The sequence below is a fragment of the Chiloscyllium punctatum genome, chromosome 37 (assembly GCF_047496795.1).
Source record: "Chiloscyllium punctatum isolate Juve2018m chromosome 37, sChiPun1.3, whole genome shotgun sequence".
NCBI classification, from domain to species: Eukaryota; Metazoa; Chordata; class Chondrichthyes; order Orectolobiformes; family Hemiscylliidae; genus Chiloscyllium; species Chiloscyllium punctatum.
This window is the reverse complement of record NC_092775.1, coordinates 19,324,570-19,349,515: the sequence shown is the minus strand read 5'-3', so window position 1 is coordinate 19,349,515 and position 24,946 is coordinate 19,324,570. Positions and strand designations below refer to the sequence as shown.

Below are 24,946 nucleotides of genomic sequence, written 5' to 3'. Positions count from 1 at the left end.
TTTTAATCATTCATGGGATGTGAGCATTACTGACTAGAGTCTAGATTAGAGTGGTGCTGGAAAAGCACAGCAGTTCAGGCAGCATCCGAGGAGCAGGAAAATGGATGTTCCAGGCAAAAGCCCTTCATCAGGAATAGAGGCAGGGTACCTGCAGAGTGGAGAGATAAATGAGAGGGGGTGGGGGTGGAGAGAAAGTAGCATCGAGTACAATAGGTGAATGGCGGTGGGGATGGAGTTGATAGGTCAGAGAGGAGGGTGGAGGAAGTTAGCAAAGAGTACAATGGCTGAATGGGGGTGGGGATGGGGGTGAAGGTGATAGGTCAGAGAGGAGGGTGGTGGGTAGGTGGAAAGGAAGATAGGCAGGTAGGACAGGTCAGAGAGGAGGGTGGTGTGTAGGTGGAAAGGAAGATAGGCAGGTAGGACAGGTCATGAGGGCAGTGCTGAGCTGGAAGGTTGGAGCTGGGGGAAGAGGAAATGAGGAAACTGGTGAAATCCACATTGATGCCATGGGATTGATGTGTTCAGAGGCGGGAGATGAGGCATTCTTCCTCCAGGCGTCGGGTGGTGAGGGAGCGGCGGTGGAGGAGGCCCAGGACCTGCATGTCCTTGGCAGAGTGGTAGGGGGAGTTGAAATGTTGGGCCACAGGGCGGTGGGGTTAATTGGTGCGGGTGTCCCGGAGATGTACCCTAAAGCAGTCTGCTAGGAAGCATCCAGTCTCCCAATGTAGAGCAGACCGCATCCAGAGCAACGGATACAATAAATGATATTGGTGGATGTGCAGGTAAAACTTTGGATGTGGAAGGCTCCTTTGGGGCCTTGGATGGAGTTGAGGGAGGAGGTGTGGGCCCAGGTTTTGCAATTCCTGCGGTGGCAGGGCAGGGTGCCAGGAGGGGAGGGTGGGTTGTTGGGGAAGGGTGGGGCGTGGACCTGACCAGGTAGTCATTGCCCATCCATAATTGCCCAGGGAGCAGCTAAGAATTAAAGTAAAAGTCATATCTAGACTAGGACAGGTAAGAACAGCACATTCCTTCCCAACCGGACATTATCGAATCAGATGGCTTTTTCCCCTGACAATCAACAACAGTTTCACAGTCACCATTACAATCTGAAGTCCAGCTTTTTATTCAATTGAAACTTCACCATCAGCCATGATTGGATTCAAATCTGGGTCCCTATTACATTACCCATGTCTCTGGACTAATAACCTAGTGATATTATCACAAGTCTATCATCTCCCCTGTTAGATGCTACCAGATTGTCATGTTTCTGACTGACTGTAGTATTAAATCCACTGTCTTTACCTAGTTAGGCCCACACATGACTTCAAACCCACAACAATGTCATTAACTGTGTTGGAAATGACTGACCATGCCACCCAGTTGCATTCAAAAAGAAGCTTATCAGCAACTTCTTGCGAGAGGTTAGTAATGGTAAATGAATGCTGGCCTTGTCAACAATGCACACATCATCAGAAGGGAACAAAAAATATTCTGGTGAAAATACTGCATGTATTGTGCTAGGAGCAATAGATAAGATCTGTCCTTTTTGAAAGGAAGATGGATTATATTGGGAAAAGGTATGTGCAAAGCACTATCGTTCATCTACGTTTGAATAGTGGCGAATGAGTTGATGCTTTGCCTTTCTGATGTTGCAGAACAGGTCTTGGACAATGTCAAACAAAACTCCTGCCTGTAATTTGGGTAGATAAAGTAGCTGCATTTGGAATTATATTATTCAATTGGGTTGCATTATTTAACGTTTCCTGTCAGAATCATAGGGAGGACTGTCCAAAGAATGCTTCTGGAGAAGGTTCTGGTTTGGAGTTAATAGTTTGGTGCGGAATAAAAACACTACTGCCAGCCTGCTGCACTTTCTCTTGTTCTTGGGAGGTACCAGTGATGATTGGCTCGCTCACCTTTGGAAAGTTGCCTGGAGAATTGTTAAAACATATCAATTGACCTGTGAGACTTGTCCAGTGGAGGTTGTTGACTTCAGAGTGGTCTTTCCCTTTTAGGAGCCTGAGATGTGGGACCTGTACACCGAATGTGCTTTATTTAGCAGGTGCTATATTATAGCAATGAAGAAAGACATGCTGCAGACCATCGCAATGATTGTGCAGATTGTACTTTGCAATGTTCTAGTTTATTTGTTGGATATTCTAAAAATGCCTGATGAGACACTAGCAGCAGCAGCTGGATAGGATGTTTGCACTGTCTATAGGTAAAGTCACCAATGTCCCAAAGGACCACTCTCTCATTGTAGAGAGACAAATGGTGGTATGTCATCATATCTCAGGTGAGGGGAATGGTTGAGGAGGCAAACCCTTCATGGTAACCTCAGTTGGTGTGGTAATTTAACCCACTATCTTGATGTCACTAGCCATCCAGGCGACTGAGCTGACATCTTGTAAGTACTTGCTCTGCTGAAGTGTGAGCTGACACATCATCCTTCTCTTTGACACAAAGATGAAGCCTGTCAACAATGACAGTGGAACACATCTTGGATATGGGAGGTATTGACAGCCTTTCGAATAGCTCCTCATGGTTTTGGACATTGAAGGTTTTGTGATCTTGCTGTAGCAGGAAGGAGCCATTCTCCAACCATGATCCACTTCAGGAACCAAAGCATGTGGAGCTAGATTAGAGCTCATAGACTTGTAAGACAGCAGCAGAACTGTAAGATCACGGTACAATTCATCTCCTTTATTCAGTGTTGATACCCAATTCCAGTATATCACCCATCCGTCCAGCTTTGCACATTAGTATAACTTGTCACACAGATTTCTGTGTCTAATCCTGTTAAAGGCATGGCAGTACTTCTGACACATGGAGGATTCTGCATAATAATCAGTTTGAATATCATAGAATCCTTGCAGTATAGAAGCAGGCCATTCAGCCCATCAATTCCACACTGACCCTCCAAAAAGCATCTCACCCAGACCCACCCCCTTCCCCTGTAGCCACCATGGCCAATCCACCTAGCCTACACACTATGGACAATTTTGCTTGGCCAATCCTCCTAACCTGCACATCTTTGAACTGTGGGAGGAAACCAGACAAGCCCACACAGACACAGGGAGAAAGTGCAAAGTCCACACTGATAATCCCCTGTGGGTGGAATCAAACCTGGGCCCCTAGTGCTGTGAGGCAGCAGTGCTAACCACGAAGCCACCATGCTGCCAAAGGGGACTATGATAATAAGTTCATTAATTAAAGCTTACTGCTATTTCTGCACATGCTGTAAGGATAAACACAGCTTTCCTAGTGGTCTAATGGTTAGAATTGGATGCTGTCACCACCATGCCCTGGGTTTAGTTGCTGGTAAGTGAGCAACTATTAAAGAGTATTGTGGTACAGTGGTAGTGTCCTGGTCTGCAGACCAGAAAGACTAGGTTCATGAGCTACCTTCTCTGGAGCTGTGTCACAACATACTTTTAAAGAGTTTTATGTTATCAGAAATTTTTACTAAAATAAAGGGTGAGGAAGAATGGGTAGGTGGGGCAGAATCCATTGCAATTGATTTAGAAAATACATCCCAGTTCAATGAAGAAAGTAGTCAGTTGTGTCATTGATCTCTCTGTCCCATTTGATCTTTGCTCCTTCTCCTTCGGTTTGTATTGCAATAATATCTGCTTATCTGCATTGGTGCTGTGCAGAAAGTTCTCACTATTTCAGCTGATCCCTCCGAGGCAGACATGAAGAAGTAACTAAGCAGCCCAGCTACCTGATGTACCATTTGATCTTGACATAGGACTGATTGATCACTGGCCTAGTCTAATCTTGATTTCTGCCAGCCTCTCTGTGTAGGTTATGCAAAAACATGATGAGTTGCAATTTCAAAGCGTAACATAATCGTCCAGCAACCAGCTTTTGTATCACGCTTGCATTTGGAAAAACCAGGTAATGTTAAATCAGGGTTAATGAAGCACAATGCTCCTGGGGGAGAAGGCATTACTGTACAGAAATTGACAATTGCATTTTATCCACACTTACATGAAACTCCTTTTGATGTTATTTGTGGTACTGATGCAATAGAGGTGATCTATTAAGGGGTACAGCAAACAGTACTCTAGTGTCTAGTTATCTGGCTTTGTGACTCTCTGGCAATACTGAACCAAGGATTGGTTTAGAAATCTGTTGCTCCCATGAATGTTGGTGTCTAAAGACTATTTTTGGCCTTGACAGGAAGAGGTAAAACTGTCTCTTTGCCATGTTTCCGGTTTTTGGTCTGCTAAGGGTGAACGTCTGATGGAGTAATTTGGTTTTTATCACATCCTCTACCCTTGGCAGTATTGTAAGAAGTGTGTAGTGCAGAATTAGTTACATGTATTTACCTGACCTTGCGACGCAGTAATTTAGCCTTGTGGAACATTTACAGGATCCAATTCTCCATTAAGGCTGAACAAAGGGTGCTTAACCAATGCTTAATCATGCAGTTTATTAGATAATTGGCAAATTATTGATGCTAATAAAATTGCTAGGGCAGAGAATTTTGTTGGTGCCTTTTTGTCACTTATTTGTCACACAAATCCCCATGGACTCTCACAATGGAGGAAAAACATAGCTCAAAGCAGTCACCAGATAATTGTATTGGTGTCAATGACTTCAGACACACATTTTAGATCCTGTTTCCCTCTGTGGTATGGTTTGTAGTTTAAGTTCTCTGATAATTCAAATTTCTAACATTCAATTGATCGTAATTCATATTAATCTCTAGATAAAGTTATTGTTTTTAATAGTTTGACTAAGAGAAAGGGGGGAAACACAGTTGCAGTGAGTTGAGTTAAGATAAGAGTCCCTATCACTAGGGATCAGTGTATTCAGCCTCTAAGCTGAATATGATCAAAACAGTACTCCAGGATCCAGCCTTGAACTGAATTTTTAATGAAATGAATAATATTCCATGGACACAGTGAAAAGCTTCTGCAAGTAAGTGGCTCAATTTTCATATTTTGAAAGTTGTTTGTGAGTACAGTATTACCTTATAATCACTTCTTCATGGTTGAATAACACTTATCTTTCAAACTTCCTTGTATTTGTCTTCCTGATACATGAGTTACTCTTTTCATGAACTATATCTCAATATGTTTGATATTGCTTAGTCATTTCCCTTACTCGGGTCAGAATTGTTAGTAGCTCTTCATTTTCAACTTTCAAATCCCGCCCCCCTCTCCCCCCCCCTCTCCCCCCCCCTCTCCCCCCCCCCTCTCCCCCCCCCTCTCCCCCCCATAGCCTCTTCTTACCTCTAATTCCACAGACCTCATGGGTATCAGTGCTCACCTAATTTTGGCTTCCAGCTCTTGTCCAGTTCTGGTTTCCAGCACATGTCTTGGTGTTTGTGCCTTCAGCTGAGAAGGCCCTAAATCCTGTGATTTCCTCATTATCCACCCTAGCCTTCTCCAGCTTTTCCACCTTAATGTACTCTTCATCTAATTGTATGTTTATTTGGACTAATCTAATTTTTTATGGTACAGTGTTAAATTTTGTTTCATAAATATAGTATGTTTTACTATGTAAATACAAATTATTGTTCATGTTATTCAATATTTACTTTGAGGACCTCACTTAAAGGAATATAGTGATCTGGTTCAAGAAGTAGGTGGGGCATCAGCTGGGGATATACTTGTGCCTCTATAAATAGGTATAGTTTAAAACTTTAGTGGTTGGGGTTAGAAGTATGCTTGTAATGTGTTTCTCTGTTAATAAATGTTTTTAAAAGTGTGTAAAGATTGGTTCCAGCTTTACCTTTCCACCAACTGGCTTTCTGGCATCACAAGGTTTAAAACTGTTATTCAGTTCAGCTAACTTGCCTTAGGTGAAGCCTGATAGTGGATGTTTTTTGAATGTTTGCTTTCAATTTCAGGTCGACTTTCACATGTCCTACTGCTGTCATCGACAGTGGCCCTTCTTGGCGGACTGATTTTTGGATATGAATTAGGAATCATCTCGGGTGCTTTACTGCAGCTCAAGGAGGTCTTCAGCCTTAGCTGTTTGCAGCAAGAAATATTGGTCAGCGCTCTTTTGATCGGAGCTTTTTTTGCTTCATTGATTGGAGGGATAGCTGTTGATTTTCATGGACGAAGAAACTCAATCATTCTGAGTGCGGTATTACTATGTATTGGAAGCACCATTCTCTTACTGTCCTCCTCATTCGTGCTGCTAGTGAGTGGCCGGATAACTGTTGGATTTGCCATGTCTATCTCCTCCACAGCTTGTTGCATCTATGTTTCTGAAATCGTCAGCCCTCATCATCGAGGAAAGTTGGTGTCTCTTTATGAAGTTGGTGTCACACTTGGCATCTTGAGTGCCTATGCATTAAATTACATTTGGGCGGATATAAGAAATGGATGGAAGTACATGTTTGGTCTGGCCATTGGCCCAGCATCATTCCAAAGCATCAGTGTTCTCCTCCTTCCCTCAACTATTGAGAGAGTCAGAAGTCAAGGTGATGATTCACAGAAAATTCTGCTGCAGTTACACAATGGAGACCATGATGACCCAGACTCAGAGGATTTTAATCCAACACAAGGAATCAGCCAAAATTACAGTTACCTTGACTTATTTCGATCCAAAGACAACATGAGAGCCAGATTGCTGGTGGCACTGGGTTTAGTGTTGTCGCAGCAGCTCACTGGCCAGCCTAATGTGCTCTACTATGCTTCAACCATCTTTAGATCGGTAGGATTTCGGAGCAATGCTTCAGCAGTACTAGCGTCAGTTGGACTGGGAATAATCAAAGTTGTTACAACTGTAGTAGCCATGATATGTACAGATAAAGTTGGAAGACGAACATTACTAATTGCTGGCTCTGTTGTAATGTCCGTGTCAGTCACTGTGATTGCATTCTCAAGCCAGAGAATTACAATGGAATCCCACACAAGCTGCAGAGTAAATGCCAGGGCTAATGGCTCACACCAGACGTTAAATCCTAGTACAGCTTCCTCCAAACCAATTCTTTGGAAATCAAATCCAACATTCACCAATGAAAGTTCACAGATTATGAATCAAACTTTGGCTTTATCTGTCCAGGGTAAACAGCAAGCAGCAAATAATGAGGGAATGAACAGCAGTTCACTCAGTGAGCCAGCAATCCGATTTATCAGCACTGCAGACTCTTTAAATAACACTTCACATGAAGATTTCCATTTGAGGAAAATAAGGAGTCACCTGATACAGTCGGCAGTAAGCTCCACTCACACCTCCAAACATTTAGCCTTAAATTGGATTACACTGCTTTGTATGATGGCCTTTGTCAGTGCGTATTCAATTGGGTTTGGTCCAAGTAAGTGCACTGCTATTTCATCTGTTTCAATAGTTGGAGGAAGGTGTTGCTAAATAACAGAATAAATAAATGTAGAACTTGTGGGAAATGACACAGCAGAGGCAGTTTGTAAAATAAACTGGAGATTGTAATGTCCGGTACTATTTACAAGGGACATTAGCTCAGATAACTACATCAAATTGCAGTATCTCAGTATCATTGCTGACTTGTAGGAATTGTTGAAGCTCAGACCTTTTTACTGACATGACTACATCATGTGTGAAACATCAATTCTACTTTAGCTGTCAGCCCAAAGGCAGATCTGACCCACAGCACCATTTCCCAACCCTGAATGGGGCAAGGGGTCAGGACCTAACTATAGCCCAACTGAAATAGGGATTGAACCGCATGCTGTACCTCTAATCTGATCCACAGTGGCCCATCTAGTCAACTGGTGCCAAGAGTGTTGATATTGCTTTGGCTACTAGTTTGGGATAATGGTCGGCATAGACTGGTTGAACTTAAGGGTCTGTTTCCACGCTATTTGACTCTATGGCTCTATGCTTCTGTCTGGAACTCCGGCTATGGATTGTGATGTTAGCCCCATCCAATTCCTTTCTACTCCAGTGCTGACCAGGAACCTTTCTCACTTTTTAACCTCTATTATTGACATATGTTGGAAATTTTGCTAATTTGATTGTCTGTTTGGCCAGGTTATAAACGCACCCTGCTTGGCCATCATGTCCAGGTTGCAATTTAAACCCAGAGCTTTTGGTTCAGAGGGAGGGACTGACCCAAATGCCACACACTGAGCCAAAAGACTTGTGAAATATTTTAGAAATTGAAATAACAGTTTAGCTTGATATTGATTAATCGTCTTCTTTTTCCCTTCTGCAGTGAAGAATTTTGAAAGGCTTGCATTTGTATAAAGCTTTTCATAACCATTGGACATCTCAAAGCACTCTATGCCAAAAGTAATTCATTGGTCGCAAGTGGTTCCCCATAATAGAAAGAGATGAAGAGGAAACTTCTTTTCTTAAAGCATAGTAAATCTGTGAATTTTTTTGCCAAAGAGGCTGAGTAATTAAATATATTCAAGGCTTCAAAAAATTATAGTCAATAAAGGAATCACGGATTATGGCAATAAGGCAGGGTGGCAGAGCTGAGGGTTATCAGAGCAGCCATGATTGCACTTAATTACAGAGCAGACTGATTGGGCCGAATGGCCTTGTTTTGCTCCTTTGCCTTATGGAGGCAATTCTTTGAAGGTCTCTAGATGACTCCCACCATTAACTTTTTTCCCTTTGCTACTCCTCATTTTCTCCCCAACTGATTCTTATCACGAACTATTCTATTTATATAACCACTTATTACAGCAAAGTGACAACACAACCTTTTCCTTTCTGCCTATTCTTTCAATATTTTGAAAACCCTTGAATGTTGAGTTTCCAGTCGTGGTCACCCTGTAATCCATAATAGCTATCAAGTCATGTTAATTTATTTGCATTTATGCTGTCAACGAATCTACCTTGTTACATGTGTGCTGCATGCATTTATATAAAGTTTTGACTTTTTTGCCATTATTACTTCCTCTGGTTCCAATTTCCGTTGCACTGTTCTGTGTATGTTTTTACCCATTCCTGTCACGCTGTGATTCTCATTCAGCTCTTAAGTACCCTGACCCCCTGCTCTCTCATTTCTTTTTGATTTTTTTTTAAAATGCCCTGCAATTGAACCTTGCCTCCAACCAGTTAGACACTGGTCTCAGCATGGTTCAAATGAAGCCACCCAATTGCAACAGATCTCTCTTTCCATAGTGCCCCTTGAGTTGGAACCTGTTTCTTTCACACCAATACTTGACCCAACCATTTACCTCTAATTTTATTTGCTTATGCCAATTTGCACAAAGCAGTAATCTGGAGATTATTAATTTAATGATTCTACTTTTCAGTTTATCTCTGAGGTGCTCATCAATATTCGGCAGACCTTCTTAACCAGTTCTTCCTATTGTCCTAACATGGATCACAATGCCAGATCCGCCCCCCACCACCACCACTCAGTTATTTTTCCAGCCAGAAGAGACGTCTTGAATCTTGGCACCAGGTTGGAATGGCCACCCTTGGGACTCTCTGTATTTGTAGCAGAGAACAGTTTCTATTCCCCTGACTATACTATCTAGTGTTACTAATGCATTTCTCTTTTCTTCTCCACCCCCCCCCCACCCCTCACCCTGACCAACTTGAATGGTGCTATGCACCACAGTACTCTCTGCAGTCTAAACCCTCATCCACAAAGCAAGAACCTTGCCCCGATTGAAAAAGGGCGCTAACTGAGTCTTCTCCAATGCTTAGTTCTGAATCCCCTTACCTGCCTCAGAAAGCAGCCCTAGGATTATGGTAACTTTTGTCCTTATCTACCTGTCTCACTTACAGTCACACCTTCCTGCCCCTACCATAGATAAAAATTTGATATGACTAATCTAAGGGGTATGACTGGCTCTTGAAACACAGTGTTTGGGTAACTTTCCCATCTCCAATGTGTTGCCGTATCTGAAACTCAGTGTCCAGCTCATCAACTCCGAGACTAATTTCCTCAAATAGCCAACTCTTTCTATTGATGTAGTTGTCATGGATCACATTGGTGTCTATCAGATCCCATATAGTACAGTTACAACACATCACTTCCCCAGCCATTTCTATTCTATTTAATTCATAAATTTGGATGTTAAAGATTTTTAAGTGAATTGTTTAACTATGCTGTTTAACTGTAGTAATGTCTCCTGATTTAAACCACTTGACTTATCAAAAGAGACCTACCTATCTTTGAAATCAGACTTTGGCTCTGCCATGTACAAGCAAGATAAAGGGGTTCTTTGTTCCTGGTTCTTATTTCCTGTCAATGTTGCCCTTCTGCTGCAAGTCTACTCTTCTCTTTATGAAGTTGCTGTCTTCATTTCCTCAGATTGTTTGAGAAGCTGTTGACCTCACTCTCTCTCATGCTCCTTGTGAAGCTGCTGTCTTTGTGCTGTCTCATGCTCTTTATAAAGCTAATGTCCCCACACTCTGTCACACTATTTCTGAACACCAGGGTCCTCACCGCTCTTGCTGTTTTAGGTGCTGGTGATTGAGGAGAAAAGTATTTGAGATTCAATCAATAAATGAGTTTGTTTAAACCTGCCTTTCCTATTTTTGTTGCCTCATTGTCTGATCTATCCATGATAGATTCAACACTAAGCTACAATAGCTGCAACAGTACCACAAACTTTACAGAAAATGCTCTTATTTTTGTTTTAGTGACTTGGTTGGTTCTGAGCGAGATATTCCCTGCTGGGATCAGAGGTCGGGCATTTGCATTCTCCAGCAGCTTCAACTGGGCGGCAAATATAATTGTTACTGTCACGTTCCTGGATGTAATTGGTGAGTGAGGGATGACTCCTTGTGTTTATTTTGGGCCTTATTGTGTCAGAATATATCCACAGAATTTGTGCAGACTGAATGACTGCATTTGGAGTGTACTGGCTGCTGCTACCTGGGCAAATGCAACAACTTTCTGCTGCAGCAAATGTCCCAACATAGCAGTTGCGAATGACTGGTCATTCTGATTGAGGGAGGAATGTCAGGTCCTGAGTATACTCCTATGTTTTCTCACTGTGGTCAGAAATTTCATCCACTGAGAATATATGTATTTCTTATTAAATAATTTGGTATGCAAAGATTTAAGTTCCTCGAATCCTGCTAACAGACAGCGAACCAATGTCTATTGGCGGGAATGGGAAGGAAATGTAGATGGATGTCTTTTATTTTTAAATAAAAGTATAATAAGATTGAATCCTGACCTATTCAAGATATAAGTGTGTCATGTGTGTATTAAGCTAAAAGATTATCTATTGAGGTGACTAAATGCATTGTTTTATAATAGTGGAATGACCCCAATAGAAAGTTATTATTGATTGCAAGTCGCTGAAGTGGAAACCCATTTCCTGGGTGAAGGCCAATATTAACATTGAAAAAACTTTAAGAGTCCACACCTGAAAAATAAATGTTATCTTATTCTTTATACAGATACTATTGGACTGTCCGGGACATTCCTATTCTATGGACTAGTGGGATTTATTTCGGTTGGTTTTATATGTCTGTACCTGCCTGAGACCATGGGAAAGTCACTGGAAGAGATCAACAGATACTTCATGGCTAGAAAGTAAATCTATTCTTCAAATTTTAAAAAAAAAGGCAGGAGTTGAAAAAAAGATTCAGCATTAAGTTGTGATTTTAATGGCATTGGGTTGTAAGTAGAAGGAAGCAGGCCTTTCAAGAAAAAGCATATCTTATTAATACATTCAATGGTACAGAATGCATTGCTACAGAATATCTGCTGTCTGTAAAGACAAGACCTCTGAATCACTCACCAGATCACATGGGGTCTCTCTCTGTCTCTCAGTGGCATCCCTACTGTCTATGAGTTGCTAAACCTGACTTGTATATGATATTACTATGGCCTCAGGAACTACTTCAGCTTGTGTGATGATTAAAAGCATACTGTAGACATTATTGTATACCGTTCACCAACCAATTAAGGTAATAGACCTCCACAGGACTTTAATCTAGTTTAAAACTATAACATTCAGTTATATTCAGTCATGGGGCCTGAGGCTGTGGGTTTATATCCCAGTAGACAATGACTCTTATTTAATGCTGCTCCTTGCTATTTCATCACCTTAAACTCTATATCCTATACAGGGGCTGAGTCTAAGCTTTCTTTAATACTTTTCCATTTAATGGTGTTCAAACCATCATGACTTCACTCGTTCCCAATGTACAGGTGCCACAAAATTTATCGCCAACCAGAAGTTTGCTGAGAGTGTGAACTGGAAAGACACATTCTTGCTGCCTGGCTGCAGGAAACCATAGCACTTTTGAAAACATTTTACATTTCTTTTACATTGTGGATGTAGCTGTTTGTTATGAGATCAATGTAATACATACAAGGGGACAAACACAAAGAATCCTGGAGAAGCTCAGCTGTTCTGGCAGCATCTGTGGAGAGAGAAACCGAGTTAATTTTTTGAATTCAGTTTGATTTTTCTTCAAAGCTGGCAGTAATGATATAACTTCCTACTGCAACAGCCAGTTAAGAGTGCTAATGTTATTTCTTCAATCATGTTTCAAATGTGTTCCAATTATGTGCTAGCTGGCTGTTGGGGCACCAAAGGACAATCCTTATTAATTAAAAGGTTTGAATCTTCCATTGTCAAAGCCATCGAGTTACCATAGAAACAGGCAGCAGGTTCTCAGTACTCCTTCATTTATAATGGGATTTGTTCTCTGGTGGTTTCAGTAGTCAAGATATTTGTTGATTTTTGTCCTTAGATTTTTTTCAGAGGCTTTCACCAATGGCAGAAGAAAGTCCTGCAGGGAATTGTCCAGTCATGTCTGCCTTTTCAGAGGTTTCTCAAAACTTTGTGACTTTTCTAAGCCATGAGACTTCTGCAGCCATTTCAAAACAATATCCTGGGTAAATTTAAAGTTGTTTTCCTTCGAACAAAAGTCCAAAGTAATAAGTCAGTCAATAGAATGAAAGATTAATAGCCCATATGTTATACCTTTGTGACAAACTCCATGACATTTGGTCAGCATGCAGTAGGCTATAAACTGGGCTAAATCATTAACTCCAGTGCCTGCCAAGTCTGCAGCCTTTGGTTAAAGCTTTATCATCCCATTACATTTGGTTCTTCACAGATGGGGCAAAGCTGCAGTGAAACATTACAAGCTCATTACATGGTATTCTCCATGCAGGATAAATTTATCCTTCCATATCGTCTCATGTAGAAATCCACAAATAGATCCAGTAATGCCATGTCCATAAAATTGGACAGGCTGAACTTTACTTTAGGATACAGATTTTCAGGACTGAGCTATGAAGTGACAATGTGGGGCCAATTGAAGTGTTTTCCTTCGCAATTCATATTTCTTAAGTTTGGAACTGAACTGATGGCCAGGTGTGATGTATAAAAGTGAGGGTTGATAACAATTGAAGGGGGAGATGACATTTACTTTAACAGCTGCCAGTTGCTGAATGCCTTGAAGCGGAAGTCAGTATGCTTTTCCTGAAGATAAGGATCAAGAGGTTTTGAAGAGATTTAAGGCATTTTTTTTTTACCCAGTGGGTTGCAGGTATCTGGAACTTGCTGCCTGAATGGGTGGAGAAGGCAGAAACCTTCAAGACATTTAAGACTACTTAGATAAACACTCAAAACACTGTCCATACAAGGCTATGAGCTATGTGCTGGAAAATGGGATTAGAATAGATGTTTGTTTGATGACAGGCATTATGACAATGGGATGAAGGGCCTTTCTCTGTGACTCTTTCAATGAATGAAAGGTATATGATTTATAAATTTTAGTCTTAAATTTCAAACTAGTAATGTGTAGGTATTTGTTTACTTTTCTGCGAAGGGATTTAATAGTTACTCAGGTCAGTCTTTTCAGAATCCTAATTTGAAACCAGTATGGCACCAGAGAGCAGCCAGCCGAAGGCCTCCTGGAAAGTAATGGAAGTTTGCTTATGTTGTGACATTGTACAATAGGAGAGAGAAAACATTGAAATACATTAGCTTGCTTTTGTGTTTAAAATAATCGGTGTCCTTTTCTGTATGTTAAATAAAAAAGACAAACATATGATCTATCGGGCCAGATTTCATGTTCGGAGCTGATTTCTAGCTGATCAGCTAGAATCATAACAATTATGACTAACTTTTCTCATTGCTAAATTGTTTCACATAAGGACTGGTAGGTAGTGTCTGAACTCAGGGTTGGGCTTCAACATTTGCAACATCAAGCTGACCATTCTCTATAGGTCCTTCTATCATATTGAAGACAGATGTCTGTCACCTAGTTGATAAGACTTTGCAGTGAAAGGCATTGTTTGCAGGGTTGAAATGAGTCAAAGGTCTTATCTATCCAGTACTTGTTCAAAGAATTATCAAATTATTATGGTACAGAAGGCCATTCAGCCCACCATGTCTGAATTTCCTCTCATAATGAGCTTCATGACTCAGTGTCATAATCCTGCCCTCTCCCCATAATACCGACGATTAGATGATTATCTAAATAGATATGATGCCCTCTTGAATGCCTCAGTTGAACCTACATTACCAGGCAGAGCATTTCCAGTTCTGAACTACTCCTGTGAAAAAGTTTTTTCTCATATCACATTTATCTCTTTTTCAATATCACTTTAATCTAAGCCTTCTCATTATTGATCCATTTATGAATGGGAACAGGTTAATTTCTGTCTATTCTGTCCCAACCTCTACTGTTTTTGAAAACTTGAATCAAATCTCCTCTGAGTCTTCTCCCCTCCAAGAAAAACAATTCAACTTCTACACTGTATTCACTTGATAATAAACCATTGCCACTGATACAATTATACTTGTTTGAAAATTTCTTATTATAAACTATGGTGTAAAAATCTGAGTGCACCTAAGGTATTATTGGGTCACTTACTTAAAAGTAACTCAACACCTTTTACTCCAAATGAAAACCTAAATGCATGGGCTCCTTCAATGACATATTGGATAAGGTCAGCCCCTTCGTCAGGTGAACTAAAGAGAAAACTGAGCAGACACAGAATTTATAGGCAGATAGATCAAAGGCAGAGAGATCAAAAGATCATACAACTAGTATGAGTGGAGTCTCTGCAGGTGACCAAGTGTGTTAGACAGTGAGTAAAATGTCTACAGCTGAATAACAAGCAAAGGGATGACCTGTAATCTGATTAAATGAGGCAGAGGGATAATTACAAAAATTAAAAATAAGGTGGTGCTGGAGACAAACTAAATGACTAGAATAATATGCTCAGTATAAGAGTTGCATGCTGAGGGTCTAACCAAAGTAAGAAGTAATCCAAACTGTACAAACTAATTAAGGTGGAGAGAGCAAACCACTATATCAAGGCGATAGTATCAAAACAGGACAATAAGGAAGACTTTACAGATACAGAACAGTATGGTGGGGTCACATGTAGTGCAACATGAACCCAAGATCACAGTTGGGGCCATCTTCATGTATATGGGACTTGGCCATCAGTTTCTGCTTGGCGATTCTGCGTTGTTGTGTATCTCAAAGTCCGCCTTGGAGGACACAATTAACCAAAGATCGGAGGCTGAATGTCCTTGATTACTGAAGTGTTCCCCGGTTGGGAGGGGACATTCCTGTTGCGCGATGTCCATTCTGTCAGTACTCATCACCAACAATTGCCAATTTCCAGGTGCCATCCTACAATTCACCTGCTTCGTCCTCGATCACAACATCTTCACCTTTAACAACCAGTTCTTCATCCATACACACAGTTCAACCGTGGGGACCAAATTTGTACCTCAATACACCAACGTGTTGATGCACAAGTTTGAGTAAGGTGTCTTTGTTGTGCAGGACCTCTGACCAACGCTGTACACCAGATACGTTGATGACATTCTCCTCATTTGGACTCATGATGAGGAATCACTGAAATTACTATGCAACGATATCAACACGTTTCATCCCATCAGCAGACTTAACATGACTACTCTTCAGAATCAGTCTCATCCTTGGACACACACATCTGCATCAAGAACGGACACCTCAGTGCCTCATTCTACTGCAAACCCACAAATAACCTCATGATGCTGCACTTCTCTTGCTTCCACACTAAACATATTAAAGAAGCCGTCCCCTATGGACAAGCCCTGCACATACACAAGATCTGCTCAGATGAGGGGGAACGTGATGGACACCTTTGAAGGGCACCCTCAAGAACAGAACACGATGGTCAGCTCATCAATCACCAGTTCTGATGTGCTACAGTGAAAACATGCAACAACTTCCCCGTAAGACAGATGACTGATAGCATACTCTGTGCCATCCAGTACTTCCCCAGAGCAGAGAAACTGCGCCATGTTCTTTGCAGCCTTCAACACATTATCAATGAGGATAAGCATCTCATCAAGATCTTCCCTACGCCTCTACCTCTTGCCTTTAAATAACTGTAAAACCTTAAACAGACCATTGTTCATAGCAAACTGCCCAGTCTTTAGGACAACATCAACCATAACACCACACAACCTTATATTGGCAACCTCTGCAAGACATATCAGATCATCAACATTCTTACTACCATCACACGTGGAACACCATCCACCACATACACAGCAGATACTCATGTGACTTGGCTAATGTTATCTCCCTCATGCACTGCAGGCAAGGATGCCCTGAGGCATGGTATATTGGTGAGACTATACAGACGCTATGACGACGGATGAATGGATATCATGCAAAAATCGCCAGACAGGTGATTGGGGAACACTTCAGCAATCAAGGACATACAGCCTCTGATCTTTGGGCAAGCACGCAACAAGGCGGACTTTGAGATACACAACAATGCAGAATCGCTGAGCAGAAGCTGATAGACAAGTTCCGTATTCACAAAGTGTGATCTTGGGTTCACGTAGCGCTACATGTGACCCCACCATACTGTTATAAAACATTTTCCTTATTGTCCTGTTTGATACCATCCCCTTGATAAATTGTTATGATCTCTCCACCTTAATTAGTTTGTACAGTTTTGGATTATTTATTACTTTGGTTAGACCCTCGGCATGCAACTCTTATACTGAGCATGTTATTCTTGTCATTTAGTTTGTGTCCAGCATCACCTTATTTTTGTTTTTTTGTAATTATCTCTCTGTCTCATTTAATCAGATTACAGGTCATCTCTTTGCTTGTTATTCAACTGTTGACACTTTACTCACACCGACTAACCCTCTTGGTCACCTGCAGAGACTTATTATTTGACAATCCACTCACACCAGTTGTATGATCTTTTGATCTCTCTGCCTATAAATTTTGTGACTGTGTGCTTTTCTCTTCATTTCACCTGACAAAGGGGGTATGCTCTGAAAGCTTGTGATTTCAAATAAACCTGCTGGACTATAACCTGGTGTCATGTGACTTCTGACTTTGTTCTCCCAGTCTAACACTGGCACTGCCACAATCATATAGGATAAGGACAATATCTGATTTTGTACTAAACAATGCTGAACAGGTAGCCCCATTTTTGGTTCCTGGCCTATATTGAGTTTACTGCTGTCAACTAGCACAGCAGTGAGGTATTGCATTCTGGATTAGTGGTGCTGGAAGAGCACAGCAGTTCAGGCAGCATCCAAGGAGCTTCGAAATCGACGTTTCGGGCAAAAGCCCTTCATGCCGAAACGTCGATTTCGAAGCTCCTTGGATGCTGCCTGAACTGCTGTGCTTTTCCAGCACCACTAATCCAGAATCTGGTTTCCAGCATATGCAGTCATTATTTTTACCTCAGTGAGGTATTGCAGTCAATCTCAATGCTCTTGGACTAGAGAAAGGAATTCCTGCACCAGGTCACGAATCTAATGAACTTGACCTCTAAGCATAATCTGTAGAAGTTGGGTGAGAACAAGATCAAGATTAGCTGTGGTGGCTTTTGTGAAGACATTACCCACAGAGACCTTCTGTTGCTTCTCATCCATGCTGAGAAGGTTAAAAATCACACAACACCAGGTTATATTCCAACAGGTCTATTTGGAAGCACTAGCTTTTGGAGCGCTGCTCCTTCATGGTGAGAAGGCGTTGGGTGAAGTGCTACGCTCCAGCTGGCATCATCATGAACTAATGTTGTTGGGAGAGAGAAAAGCAATGTTTCAACAATCCTGGAGAAATGTTTGCAAAGGGTTCATGGGGTATTAAAGTCAGAAACTTTAATTTTCTCAATTCCTGCTTGTGATATTGCTTGCTATGCAAAAGAGGCTGGAGCTGAGAATATAGACCTGCAATAAAATGCTGAATTATTCCACAGAAATTACATTTCACATCTTTGCTGTACTTACTTTCTAGAGTCTCAGAAGTGAGGTGCTGCTGTCCGAATAGCAACAGAAGAGGAACATAAATGAATCGTTACAAAAGAGCTGATGGTTTCTTAATTCAGACTACAGATTTTCTTTTTTCAACCTAACTGTGATGACACAAATTGGAGTGATTTTTAAAAAAAAATTGAAACCTGGCGTCAAAACCTTTATCATATATTGGAAGTAATATCCCAGCAGCATTAGAAGGAGAGTCTCCTGATATTTGACATCAGTTGTCTTCATTCTTCATTGTTCATAAGGCATTGCCATCAGAGTCAGCAGTACACTGGCAATACTAACAGATTACGTTCTGAATCAACTGGAAAGTAGCAGAGGGCAAAGGAGGTAGAAGCATTGGAAGGGTTGATTACTCAGAGGCACTCCTACTATACTCACAACTTTCTCACTATCAACGTATGAGCAAAATTAGCAGAGGCCTTGTGAGATTGTGATTTACTGTTGTTGCTTTAGTGTGCTCTTTCTTTAAAGCATTATTTTGTCACACGGAGACCTTGACAAAAGGGATTAAACAAGATTAAACAAAACAGAGGGTTCTGAAGAAGGTTCACTGGAACCGAAACATTGACTCTACTTTCTCTCCACGGATGCTGCCAGCTTGACTGAATTTCTCCAGCTATTTCTGTTTTTTATTTTAGATATCCAGCACCTGCAGTTCTTTGCTTTTTTTTAAAGCTAATTTTTTTGAAAATATTAGTTTTTATTTTTAGGTTTTAACTTGAGTTTTCCACACTGTGTTGTTCTCAGAGCTGCCAAGCTTTGACAGCTGTAAATGCTGGAAGATGGCCTTTTGATTTATTACTGTAATTTTTTTCCCCGAAGTCCCCTCTTAGTGACGTTATCATACTGTGTGACATGGCTGAGAGGACATGTATCACACAACTTTCACGTCTTTCCAAAGTTGACATTTTGTGGGATGTGAAAGTGTAACTCTAAAATGATGGCTACTTACTGCTACCATGTGACAGTCAGTTTTAGTTCATCTTGAGGGGAATTTCAATTGTCAACATGCAACCTCGTTTTCAGTCTCAGTGCTAGTGCTTCAGTCAGTTTGTGCTATTCCTCCAGGTCACAGAAGCTGCATTTTAAAATCACTACAAAATTTTGAAACAATATAAGTATTACAAAGAAATATACATTGACTCCTGGCACTTTGGGCATTGCTTGAAGCAACAGATGGATGTGACATTGAACCCACGGTTAATTTGGCCATTTTTTTGACTTCTCAGTAACTAAGCTATTACTCTCATGTGAGAGAAGGTAGAAAGCATTTAGCATTGTGCAATAATAATTATCTATTTGGATCTTTACCAGAATGAGTGTTTAGTTTAGATTTAATGTTTTTTATCAACCTGTGCACAGACTAGTGCAAGTTACATGGATGTGGAGATTGCCTTTCTACTGTACTGTGCTCCAAATTTTACTGGTTCTTACTGTTTGTATATGTTGATTGCCACCACAATCTTTATTCCATAACTACTGACCCATCTCTTCCCTGAGCAACAGTCTGAGGCTGAAACAGACTGTTTGCAACCTTTCTGTTGTACTCTGGATTTCCTTCCAAATACTCATGTTAACAGTAAGACTGATTATTTCCTCCTCTGTAACGTGGTCTAACTCATCATTGCGTTGGCTTAGCTGCTCCTGAACTTCACGTCCATGCTTTTAATAATTTCTAGATTTGACTATTTGCAATGCAGTCCTGGCCGGCTGCCTACATTCTAGCCTCAGTAAACTTAACAATTAACAAATCAACTGCCCATGTTCTTATTCACACTAAGTTTTGATCTTGTATCAAGTGCGTGTTTGCAGACCTATATTGTGTGCTAATTTTAAAATGGTCAACTTCCCTAAATCTGCAATCACCTGCAGCCACAATCCTCTGAGATATCTGTGCTGCTCTAATCTTGGCTCTTCGTCAACACTGTTTTTAATTGTACCACCATTGATGGCCACACCTTCAGTTACCAAGGCACTAAGCTCTGGGATTTCCTCACTAAACCTCTCCTACTCTCTGTTGCACCTACTTCTTTCAAGACTGTTATTTAAAATTTCTCTCTTTGACCAAGCTTTGGTTCACCCACCCTAATCTTGCCTTATGTGGCTTAATGCCAAATCTTGTTTACATGGTTCCTGCGAAGTGAGTTAGGACATCTTGTGATATTCAAGGTGTTCTGTAAATACTTCTTTTTGCTGTATTATCTTAAGGTAATGTTCACTTATCAGCTGCAAAAAGTTAAGTTATTTATAACTGGCATTGTTTCAAGATTGTTCTTCTCTAAATTTAACCCTTGCTTCTCTTTTGGACCAGAAATGGTGGTGTTTCTACCTATGACTTTGCATAATCAGGGTTTCAAATTAGATGCAATAATGTTACTTTGGTAGCCCTTGTTCTGGGAGGAATTTGATAATCAGAACCAAGATGAGAAATGGTTTATCTATACCATAGGGTTTATCAATAGCATATTGTTGATGGTAATGGATGGGGATTTTATTACATTTTGTGGTGTTTATTATGTAAATGTGCTGAAGGAACTGAGTTATGGAAGGGTTGTGTTTCCTTTTGTTCCTTCCATTCCGATCCAAGTGTGACAGAAATTATTGAGTGCTGCAAAGCTGTTGGGGAACAGTTATGGACGAACGTCATAGCTAGATCTGTAGTGGCCTGACCTGATATTCATGCCTTTCAATGATGTTACAGATTTGAGTACATCATTCAAATGAGCATGTTTAATATGGGCCTATGTACAGAGGAATCTCAATTATCCAAAGGCCACGGGGGAGAGGAGGGGGAGGGGTGAATAGTATTTCATTCGGTTAATTGAATTCCGGATAATTGAATGCCGGGTTACATAGTTTAGCCATGTATCGGGACCTTGCGATCTTGCCGGACAATCCAATATTCGGATAATCAAATGCCGGATAGTCAAGGTTTCTCTGTCTACTGTCCACTAGAAAAACAAAACGATGATGTAAAAGCACAGCTGGTTGAACAGCATGAGAGACAGTTATTGCTTTTGTAATCTTTCACCAGAGTTCTGCTGAAAGCCTGTGACTGAAATTTTGAGTATTTGATTTCAGATGCTGATCAAGCTGTGGGGCATTCCAGAATTTCAGATTTTTATCTGTTTTTCTTTAATCACGTTTTCCCTATTAGTCAAATTATGTTATGCACTGTCCAAATCAGTAAACAATCGAGGAAATTGCACCTATTCTTTGCAGCTCATTCAGTCTGTCATTAATCGGTGTAAGTCTGTTACTGAGGGATGTGAAGTGTTTTAAATTTCAGTCATAACTTCACTGAATTTCTTCTGGAGGTATTGGCTATTTGAAATAAGAGCAATATTCATTTCAAAAATGCTTGGTAAATAAATGTTGCACGCAGTAGCAGAAACAAACGCTGAACATAACTTCTATTCTCTTGTTGGCCCAATGTAAAGGGGGGGATTTTACATTTCCAGGGATCCACATTCCAGTACATAGGACCCAGACATAAATACGCATCCTGCTCACAATAACTGAAGAATTTTACTGTCCTGTAGGTTCAGCCTAAAAAACTGCTGAACTTCGGTGTAGAGTGGTGGACCAGCTTGATAAAAATTATGAACCTGAATCGCTTGAGTGGGATCAGACACAGCCCACCATTACATTTTTAAATGCATCACGTCCTGCTTGACAGATGGCACCTCCATTAGTTTCAGATTATGTTTAATTGGAACATCTGTTCAAAGCAGTTGGCTGCATATTTTCGATGATTTCTTATGGGTGGTCTCCTGATGGGGGAAGGGAATTGTTGCGGGCGGGAGGGGACAATGGGGGAGGTGAGGGAACATAAAAAGCCACGATAACACTGCTCAATTACATATTATAAAGAGCTTGCTGACTGTATTTTCCAAGGATATATTTTGTTATACAATAAAAAAATGAAAATCTGAGTCCTATTGTGTTATTTTATAAATGATATTTAAAACCTGACTCAAGTCTATGATATTTCACCTCTTTGGCTGTGCAGAATAGAAGGTGTGTTGTAATCATTTCAAGATCTTTTTCCATTTTCTTTTGGCTGACCTGCCTCTCTCCTGCAAATCTCTGATCTACTCTAAAAATAGTCACTTGATAGTACACAGTTGAAGTAATGCTGAAAAAAGACACATTCTAAAGATATATTCCAAAACATTCCCAATTTACTACAATTAGATGCCAATTATTGATCATTGTTTTTGAAAGGCATATTAAGTTATACAAAAGAATGTTAACTCTCCATAATTTCAGTGTTGCCTCCTTCTCATTTTTCGATACTATTTTCTGATGTAATGCATCCATGTTGGTTGTAATTTTGCCATGCTTTTCAATGTCCTTCCTTAGCTCTGCACTCTTAGCCTACAATCATCTGTGGAAAGATGGAAAATGTCTTAAGTGGAGCATGTTTGTCAGCATGGACTACTTGGGCTGAATAACCTGTTTCTGTACCACACAGCGATAGGGACCCAGTTTCGATTCTAGCCTCGGCAACTGTGTGTGGAGTTTGTACTCTTTCCCTATATCTACATATGTTTCCTCTGGTTTCAAACCACCATCCAAAGATGTGCAGGTTAGGTGGATTGGCCATGGGAAATTGCCCATAGTGTCTAGGGATGTACAGACTAAGTAGATTAGCTATGGGAAATGCAAGGTTACAAGGATAGGGTAGTGAATGGGTCTGGGTGGGATGCTCTTCAGAGAGTCAGTGTGGACCTGATGAGCTGAATGGCTGCTTCCACACTGTCGGGACTCTGTGATTCTATGGAACATCCCATGTGAGTCCCAGATGATCATTTCCCTCCTTCAATAGCATTCACCTGAGCATCTCCTATTTTAATTATTCCATCATTGATGGCCATGCTTTTTAATACCTAGGCCCTAAGCTCTTCACTTTGGGAGGTGGTGGTATCTTTTAAGTGCCCTTTAAGGAAGAAAACCTGTACCCTTTACGTGATCTGGCCTACAAAGCAGTTGGTTCTTAACTGCCCTCTGAATGGTCAAGCAAGCTACTCAGTTCAAGGGCAATTAAGATGGATAATAAATGCTGGCCTCGCCATTGATGTTCGTGTTCCATGCGAGAATAAAGAGAAAAGATGCTTTCTGTGATTTTCTCCTTGACATTTCTTAATATCTGCCACTTTAATTGAGCTTTTGGTCATTTACGCTAATACTTCCTTATGTGGCTCAGAGACAAAAGCAACATGGGATGTTTTACTATGTCAAGTGCACAACATAAATATGCTTATTGCTGTCGGTTGGCCTTAATCTCCTGATTTGAGGAGAAGGTGAGTAGAAGCCAAGCCTCTTCGCTACAGTGGGAGAAAAAGATTGGAGTATTCATGACTATGATGTGCATCATTTAATATTATGGATTAAGAACACCAAAAGCACGTATTTGTGTAATCGATAAGAAATGAAAAACTGAAAGAAGGAAGGCCAGTAAACCTATTGAGCCCAATTCTTCCATAAAATCTTCTGAATGTACTTTATCTTAATCCAGTTAGTCCCTAAAGTTAGGTTGCAAGTGTGCCTCCATTCCCCAAAAGGCAAATCTATTGAAACATTGGAACATAATTATCTAATCATTACCCTGCATTAATTGCCCTCGCTCAGTTATTTTCTGCTTGTGAAATTTGCATGGATCTTGCTCACTGAAAAGCATTGATGGGAGGACATTCAGTCCATTGTGCTTGTGTTGATGCTTTGAAAACTGTCAAATTGGTCCCATGCTTTCATCATGGTCCTGCATGTTTTCATTTGAATGTTTATCCAATTCATGCTTAAAAATGATCTGTGCCACTGCCCTTTCCAACGATACATTCCTGGTCAGAACAACTCTGTATAATAGTTACATTGTCCCTTGGGTATTTTAGCCAATTATTTTAAATCTCTGCCCTGCAACAGTGGAAGCAATTTCCTCTCACTTTATCAAAACCCTCGTAATTTTGAACATCTCTGTTAAATCTTCCCATAACCTTTTTGTTCTTATCAGAATAATCGTAGCATCTCCATGTAACTTAAAACTGCTCAAACCTGACAAACAGTATTTATGTTGTTTTGCATAGTTAAAACAAAGAACTCCAAACATCCCTGAATTAGAATCCAAGAAAAACCTGACAGAAAAATACTACGAAAGTATATAATACCTGGCTGTCTTGACGTGTGAAATCGATGTATTTGGATTAATGTCAGTCTGTGAATATGATGTGCAGTTTCCAATAAATAGAGACTGCTATCTACTATGACACAATTAGATTAGATTCCCTACAGTATGGAAACAGGCTAGTCAGCCCAACAAGTCCACACCAACCCTCTGAAGAGTAACCCACCCACACCCATTTCCCTCTGACTAATGCATCCAACACAACAGGCATTTGAACTTGGCTAATTCACCTGATCTGCACATATTTGGACTATAGGAGGAAACCAGAGGGAACCCATGCAGACACAGGGAGAATGTACAAGCTCCAACCAACAGTCACCTGAGGCTGGAATTGATCCTGGGTGCCTGGTGCTGTGAGGCAGCAGTGCTAATCACTGAGCCACCATGCCACAAGTGTATATCTGATCACTATTGTGTATATTTCATATTCTGGTGGTGCAGTGTTGGTATATATGGTGCATCTGGTTCTTGATGGTTTTAATGTTTTTTTATGTTTTGGGTCTAATAGAACTGACCCGGTGAGTAAACCTGGACACTGAAATCATCAGTGAGTTTTCTTATCACAAACCAG

The 24,946-nt window shown here is 40.7% G+C and overlaps 1 protein-coding gene across 5 annotated transcripts in view; it reads left to right on the top strand.

Annotated features, from left to right (window-relative positions):
* slc2a10 (solute carrier family 2 member 10) overlaps positions 1-21,984 on the top strand; it is a 28,429-nt gene extending 6,445 nt beyond the window's left edge. For 4 of the 5 annotated variants that reach the window (XM_072556374.1, XM_072556375.1, XM_072556377.1 and 1 more), the window contains exons 4-7: positions 5,864-7,282; positions 10,555-10,677; positions 11,323-11,458; positions 18,163-21,984. In XM_072556374.1, coding sequence (XP_072412475.1) covers positions 5,864-7,282; positions 10,555-10,677; positions 11,323-11,458; positions 18,163-18,214 — 1,730 coding nt within the window. In that variant the 3' untranslated portion in view covers positions 18,215-21,984. Of the gene's footprint in view, positions 1-5,863; positions 7,283-10,554; positions 10,678-11,322; positions 14,939-18,162 lie in introns of those variants that run through there. The other variant, XM_072556378.1, reaches the window with a different exon arrangement.
* The last annotated feature ends 2,962 nt before the right edge of the window (positions 21,985-24,946 follow it).